We start from the raw sequence: 6,862 nt of genomic DNA on the forward strand, positions 1-6,862 counted from the left end.
CAGGAAGTGGAGGCTTCTATTGTAAGAGTTGTTTAGAAAACATCGCAGGTGTTTCTAACTTGCAGTGGGGGTTGCCATCCTCCGCCTAATTGAGGGGCTGAAAGATGGAATGATATTTGTCACATCGAAGAGTTTAGGGTAGATGGTCTTTAAGGTCTTTTTAAATTCTAAAATTTTGCAAAATCAACTAGCATCCTTGGAATTCGCTACCAGCAGGGGTCGACTTGATTCAGCTCGACCCAGAAGGAGCTGAACCGACACTCTCTGGAGTGTGGGTCCCCCTGCAGTCAACTGCTGCCATGACAACCCCACTTAAGAATCCTCTTACTAATAGCTATTAACACCTCTGTAGGCACCCCTCTCCTGCCACATTCATTCAATAAATACTTAAGATGGCTCACATTTCCTTTTGAAACACTTCTTTGAGCCAAGAGATATAATTATATTTGTGCTAATTATAACTTCATCAACTTAAGACCATGAGATTGCCAAATAAGTCTAATGCCAAATGAAGGCTGTCACAGGGATATTGATTTCTGCTTAATGTAAGAAATGCTTCCCTGAAATCAGAACGCTTTAGTAGCGTGAGTTAAAATAGTGATTCCCTTGACGCTAGTCCCACACAGTGAATAGCATCTATAAGGGGTGCCATAGAGTAAGATTCCTAAATTAGAAGGAATTAGAATGACCTATGAGGCTATGAGGCCCTTCTAACTCCAAAACTCCAAGACTTTAAAGTCAGACAATAAAAGAATGATCTAAGGCAGACAAATTGTTTCTGAGCTAAGAAATGGAGCTCTAGGGTTCTGATTATTCCAACTTTCAACCACCCCAAGGACTTAGGTTACTAAATGTAAAATATCTAAAATAAATACAGGTGGGTCCTGTGTCAAAGATAATTCATTATAACAGCTAAAAATCCGAACTTTGCAGGAAGATTAATTAGTAAGTTGATCATTTGTGTTGCAAAAGAATTACTGACTTTGTAAAATCTTGTTTGGGTAATACAGTTACTTTGAGGATCTAAGTATTGATTCACTTAGCCAAGGTGCTTAGGTGCCCTTTTAAGTTCATTTGGAAATTAAAAAATAAATAAATATTGGAGATGCCATTAGGAAAAGAGAATATATTTAATACTAAGTATTTAAACATTCCATCAGAAAACATGGAACACCCCAAAATTCAATGCAAAACAGCGGCAATTTCTTGAGTGCTATAACGATGTGTCAACCACTTCAGAAACGTTTCATTTAATTCTCACATAAGCCTTGTAAGGCAATTTATTATTATTGCCACTTTATAGGTGAGGAAACTGGTTCTCAGGGAGGTTAAATAATCTATGAGCATGAATTCAAATCCAAGTCTTTCTGATTCTTTCCCTTATACCAGGTTTTCCTAATCCACTGTTCTTAGAACAAATTGCTCACTGACTGCTTGAAGACCCTATGTGTGTGGCTTAATTTTTCCCCTTAAAATGTTTTCAATAAGAATTAATTGCCAACGTTTAAAAACTAGATTTCACATTAAGGTTCGGATGTCCTACCTGTCTTAAAGAGTCAGAAGGTCTGGCAGCTGGGTCCTGCAGTCCTGAATGACAAGGCAGGATAGGCCCCGTCTTAGCCGAGGCCTGAGTACTTAGGTGGCTCTGGTCCCCACCCTTCGGTGTTGTACCTGGCACAAAGAGACGGGCCATCGGTTCCAATTTATCCCTTCACAATCAGCCGTCATTACTTATGTAATTATCTACCTGGCACCTGTCGGCACTGAATTTGCAACCCCCAATTTAGAATCTTCTCTTCACTTCCCTTGCCTTATTTCAGATCCCAAAACAATTCTGTTTCTGTTTGTCCCAAAGCCATTTTGCCTTGTTCCCATTTCCTAAGGGTAGTTGGGCCTAATGTGTATGCACCTTAAAATTTCTGCACAAAAGTAATTCTATGTTTTCTCTCATTGTTTTCGCACATGTTGGGGCATTTTGCTCGTGTACTTCATAGTTGTTTTGCTTTCATTTCTTCCCATTCTTGGGGCCTAGGTTTGGTGTTGTGGTGCTAGGACAGGTGGCGAGAAATGCCTTCAAATACTTTCCAGGGGTGGTTGACCTATAACTGTCCAACAAGCTGGGACCACGGACCTACAGAGTGGACTTGGTGTGTGACAGAGAGACGTGAATATGTCAGCCTCTTTTCACTCAGGAAGAACCGGGTCAGTTATCGGCCAGTGGCCTGGTTCCCAATAGACCCACAGGACCCCTGCAGGTTGTCTTCCCAAACTGTCCCTTGCCCCATACGCAGCAGCCCTACCCACTTTATAATAGAATGACACCTACTCCGACAATATGATGCAGTTTTATTTTATTAGGAAAGGATGGTGGGCACTGGAGAGGCACTTTCCAGGGTCAGGGGAGGCCCTGGGGAGGGGTAACAGAGATGCCCAGCAGCTAGAAGGCACAGCTGCTTTCCACGAAGCGGCGACACTTCATGACCCGCAGGTACGTCTCAGCCTTGTGCAGGTCCTTCTTGAAGCAGGAGAGCAGCCCGTAGTTCTTGAGCAGTGCGTCGTCACTACGCAAGTTGGTGTCAAACTTGTCATAGGTTTGCCTGAGGATCTGCCCAGCCCGGGGGCTGCCGTCTTCCAGCTCCTGCAAAAGGGATGGAGAGACAGAGACTCAGTCCTTGCAAGTTGCTCCCTCCCTTCCCCTCCATTTCCTTCACTCCCCCCACCCCCCACCCCCGCCCACCCAGGGCTTAGAGAAAGGTGTGGAGGATTCTAAACGGGAAATGAGGAATAAGATTTCTCCTGGGTCAAAGCTGGACTGCTACAAAGAGAGCGGCAGTATCTCTCTTCTCCGGTCCATGTAAGCCCCACCCCTCAGCTAAGCCACCTGGGCCTCCAGGCCCAGGAGAAGGGCAGGCCCCTCCCCCAGGTTTGGGGACCCACAATGCCATCCATACCCGCATCAGAGCTTGGATGCCTTCCTCCAAGTCCTTCAGCTTCTCATAGACACGATCTGAGGTGCTGAACACCAGGCTGTTGGTGAAGACCCTGCTGAGGAACTGCACAGGCCCAAGCCATGACTGGATGAGCAGCAGCGAGAAGCGAAGCAGCTCCATGTCCTGCGGGGAGGGGATGGGTGGTAGGTACCCAGGCGGGCCCCTGCCCTCAGGCCTTTCCCTGCCATCCCACCCACTGCTACCCTCCGCCCCCTCATGGTAAAGGCGACCCAGAGCCCGGTGCAGGCAGGCTTGCCCAGGCTCCTGGCCAGAGAAGGGGCAACCTTAGGAAGAGGGAGGCCTCTGTTCCTTGGCTGGGCCGTGACAACCACTCACGGATCTCTGCTGGGCCTCATCCTTGCCGGTGGGGGCCGGAATGGTCTCGGAGAAGCAGTAGGCAGCCTGGGCATTCTGGATGGAATATCTCTGTCCCTCTGGGATATACGTGCGTTCCTGGGAGACAGAAAGCCCGTCCAGCTCTAAGCCTGTGCACAGTTCTCACCACTGCTTTATTCGGAACCCTCCCCAGTTCATGCTCACCTGACAGCATCTTGACTTGGATAAAATTACCCTGAACTCATCAGTGTCTTCCTGTTATGTCCCCCTTCCTGCCACCCCCACCAGCACCCATTCCTGGGGAGCTTACAAACTCTTTGTAGGTGTCAGCAGCTAGTTGGTGCAGGTGCTGGGCTCTGAGCACTGCGTTGGCAAACAGGCTGGACAAGGGCATGTTGGGAAAGGCGTCCACCTCCTGAGGCCAGGGCAGGCAGAGCAGGGTGAAAGCCAGGAGCACAGAGGTTCGAGGGCCTAGAGCGAGACATGGAGATTAAGGCAGGGACCCAGAGAGCAGGAGGCCTTGGTCTCCTGCCCACCCTCTCCCTGCCCCAGGAGCATTTCCTTCCTCCTCCCCTTCCCTCAGGGACTGAGAGCATTTAAACTTGGCCAGGTGTCTGGGCGTAGATGTCTATGCTCGTATTCAGAAGTCCCAAAGCCCAGGGTTAGTGCCCCCATCCATCCGCAGGGTCCCCATATTCCCCTTCAGTACACACCAAGCCCACGGGGATTTTAGGAGCGCCTACCTGCAGCCATGTCAGCTGGGTGAGCTGTCGTCAGGTCCCTGAGCGGTTTGGGGAGCTGGGTCCTAGGATCCTGGAATTGGTCCCAGGCGGGCCCTTCTTATACCCTGGCCCCTTCTCTCCCCCCTCTGCCCTACCTATTTTCTCTGTACATTTATGCATGGGACTACTGACGGGCCTCTACTGATGGATAATTTAGAACCTCCTCCCACTCATCATGTTCCCGCTCCGCTCCTGGGGTCATGTCCCCCACGTTTGTCATCTTCCCCTCTCTACCGTCACTAGCCCTGTGAGGGTTGCACACACAGGGTCTTGGCTAGAGAGACCACCCAATATGTCCTCTTTTTAAGGGAGAGGCGGCAGAAAGGAGCAGTCTGAGTCCACGTGCATGCTGGCAGGATATCACCGCGGAGTTGTCCACCAGGGTGAGGCGGACACAACCTGGTCCCCAAACAGGGGGCTGTGTCAGGATGGCTGTGCCTTGAGAGCTGTGCTGATCCCTTCCTTACTCTAATAACACTTCCCGCCTCCTTGCATCACTCCCTTCCACTCACTAGAGAGAATGTGTGTTGGAAAAGGGGGCTGAGGCAGCAATAGATTCTGGCATTTCTGGGCACAGTTCAGCCCCAGATTCTATCTTCACACTCTATCACCATCCTCAGGCCACTCCCCACCTGATCTGGCCTCAGACAGCTGGATGCCATGCTAATACTGACCTCTAGAGGGCACAAGCCCCACATAATGCCTTCCCATTTCCCTTAGCGTTGGGGTTCCCCCAAGGGTGGACCAAAACTTGAGGTTGGACCTGCACAGAGATGCAAACTAAGAAGCAGAAATCCCGGGAACACAGGTGCCACAAATGCTTCCGTCTGCAGTCCTGTCACCTTCAGGAAATCTCAACGTTGGAAGAGACCTTGAGAGCTTGAGTCTTGTCCCTAGTGCTGGAACTCAGGGTACAACACCCTGAAAGATGCTGTCTCCAGCCATTGTAGTCTTCTATCATTCTGTCTTCTTTTAATATTTGTATAGAGCTTATCAGGTTGTGAAGAGCATGCCTTTGCATTCTCACATTTGACCCTCCTGCCCATCTTGCAGAGGAAGTACTATCATCACCCCATTTTACAGACGAAAAGACCGAGGTTCTGAGAGGCTGACTTGCACGAGTTACCTCAGCCAAGGCAGCAGATCTCCAAAGTCTCTTCCTATGTGACATCATCCCAAGCTTTCTCCAAAGCTGACAGGGTGGGCGCCCCTTAGTTATTGTAACTTCATATCCCTCTGAACACAAGGATCCTATGCCTCATCACAAAGACCCCTTTGCCTCATTTTGTCCTCCCCTAAAGGGCAGATTGTTGTCCCTCATTTTCCAGGTGAGAATGGCCCAGACACAAGGGGTGCATGTCAGAGACCACAGCAGGCAAGGCTAGGGCCGGGCAGGCTGGAACTGCTGCCTTCCAGCCTCCTGGTGCCCAGGATCCTGGCTATTTCAGCATCTGGAGGTCCCCAGCATTGAATCACCTCCTGGGATAAGAGCAGAAAAGAACATATTTCCTTCCATTTATACCTTCTACCCCTTGAGTCTAAGAACATTTCGCACTTGACCCTGCAAGAAAATAAACAAACAAGAAAACATTTCTAGAGGTGGTTGTTTATGGTGTTGGCAACCAACATTGAAAAGTCACACCCCCACATTCCACAACATGAGTACTTGTGCCTTGCTAGCTCCCCCTTTTCGAACCAGAAAATAGAGCTTCCTTTTCTCCCATCATTCCTGAACCATTGCCCAACTGTGACCCTGATTCATTATCTGCTAAGGAGGTCACGGGGACCTGTGGGAGCTATTCTCCAGGCAGGACTGTGGGAGGATCATCAAAGCTACAGGCTCTGAAGAAGGTAGAGACATTCCTTTCCTCTCATCCTTCCAGCTCCACCCAAGAGGGGGAGCCAGGAAGTGGAGGAGGGTCTCTGAGCCTCACACAGACTTCTGCTCCCCCACTACTCTTTCCTCCTATGTCACCTGGGAGAAGGGACACCAATGTGGAACCCCTCATGACAGGCTTCTAGCTAATGCTGGGGAAACTTGGATGGAAACTATGGACCACATCTATGATTCATTGCTAGTAGAAGATAAATTTTGGAAGGCAGCTATGCTCATCGCTATACCACCAATGCCACACGATAAATTTTGAATTAGATGGGATTTTCCCTCCACTGCTAGGGAGTCACCCACCATTTCTTGGGGCACCACCTAACGCCAGACCCCTGGCTTCTCCAGGTCAGAGACTGCCCATCAGTGGCCTCTGCATGGTGGCCAGTGAGAAGCTGTAAGTACCATCTCTGAGGTCAGCCTGGAAAGGCTCGGGATGAAGCCCCCGTTATTTCGAAATCTGTGAATTTCAGTGTGTTGGGCAACCCTTCATACTTCCAGATTTGATCATCTCTGGGGTTCTCTGTACCTACCATGGAAGCTCACAGATATGGTCTCGATCTGAAGTGGCCTCTTTCAGGCTTCAAGAGCCTCTCTGAGGTTCAAGCCCATGGAGTTTGGGGCCATCTCATTATTTAGGGTCACATTCACTCTGATCTTAGGGACCGCCTCAGAGGGACTGGTGGCAGCTCTTTCTACCCGCCTCGGTCACCTGAGGCCCACACTTCCCACTACTCACTCTGTCCTGCTTCCCTTGAGGCCGGAGGCTGGGATCGCCCCCAGGACATACCTTACCTCTTCTCTGCTTCCAGCATGGGTCTAAGCATCCCTCTGATCATTCAGGGAATTGGGTCAAGGTCTTTAGAGAA

General features: G+C 49.6%; 1 protein-coding gene across 1 annotated transcript; it reads right to left on the reverse strand.

The window, feature by feature from the left end:
- Positions 1-2,329: 2,329 nt before the first annotated feature.
- GH1 (growth hormone 1) lies at positions 2,330-4,224 on the reverse strand. The gene is made up of 5 exons (XM_033091461.1): positions 4,070-4,224; positions 3,637-3,797; positions 3,327-3,443; positions 2,952-3,113; positions 2,330-2,638 (listed from the first exon to the last, which is right to left on the reverse strand). Exons 1-5 carry the CDS (start codon positions 4,077-4,079, stop codon positions 2,438-2,440), a joined length of 651 nt encoding a protein of 216 aa, XP_032947352.1. The 5' UTR covers positions 4,080-4,224; the 3' UTR covers positions 2,330-2,437.
- Between the last annotated feature and the right edge of the window lie 2,638 nt (positions 4,225-6,862).

Source organism: Rhinolophus ferrumequinum, chromosome 21 (genome assembly GCF_004115265.2).
Source record: "Rhinolophus ferrumequinum isolate MPI-CBG mRhiFer1 chromosome 21, mRhiFer1_v1.p, whole genome shotgun sequence".
NCBI lineage: Eukaryota > Metazoa > Chordata > Mammalia > Chiroptera > Rhinolophidae > Rhinolophus > Rhinolophus ferrumequinum.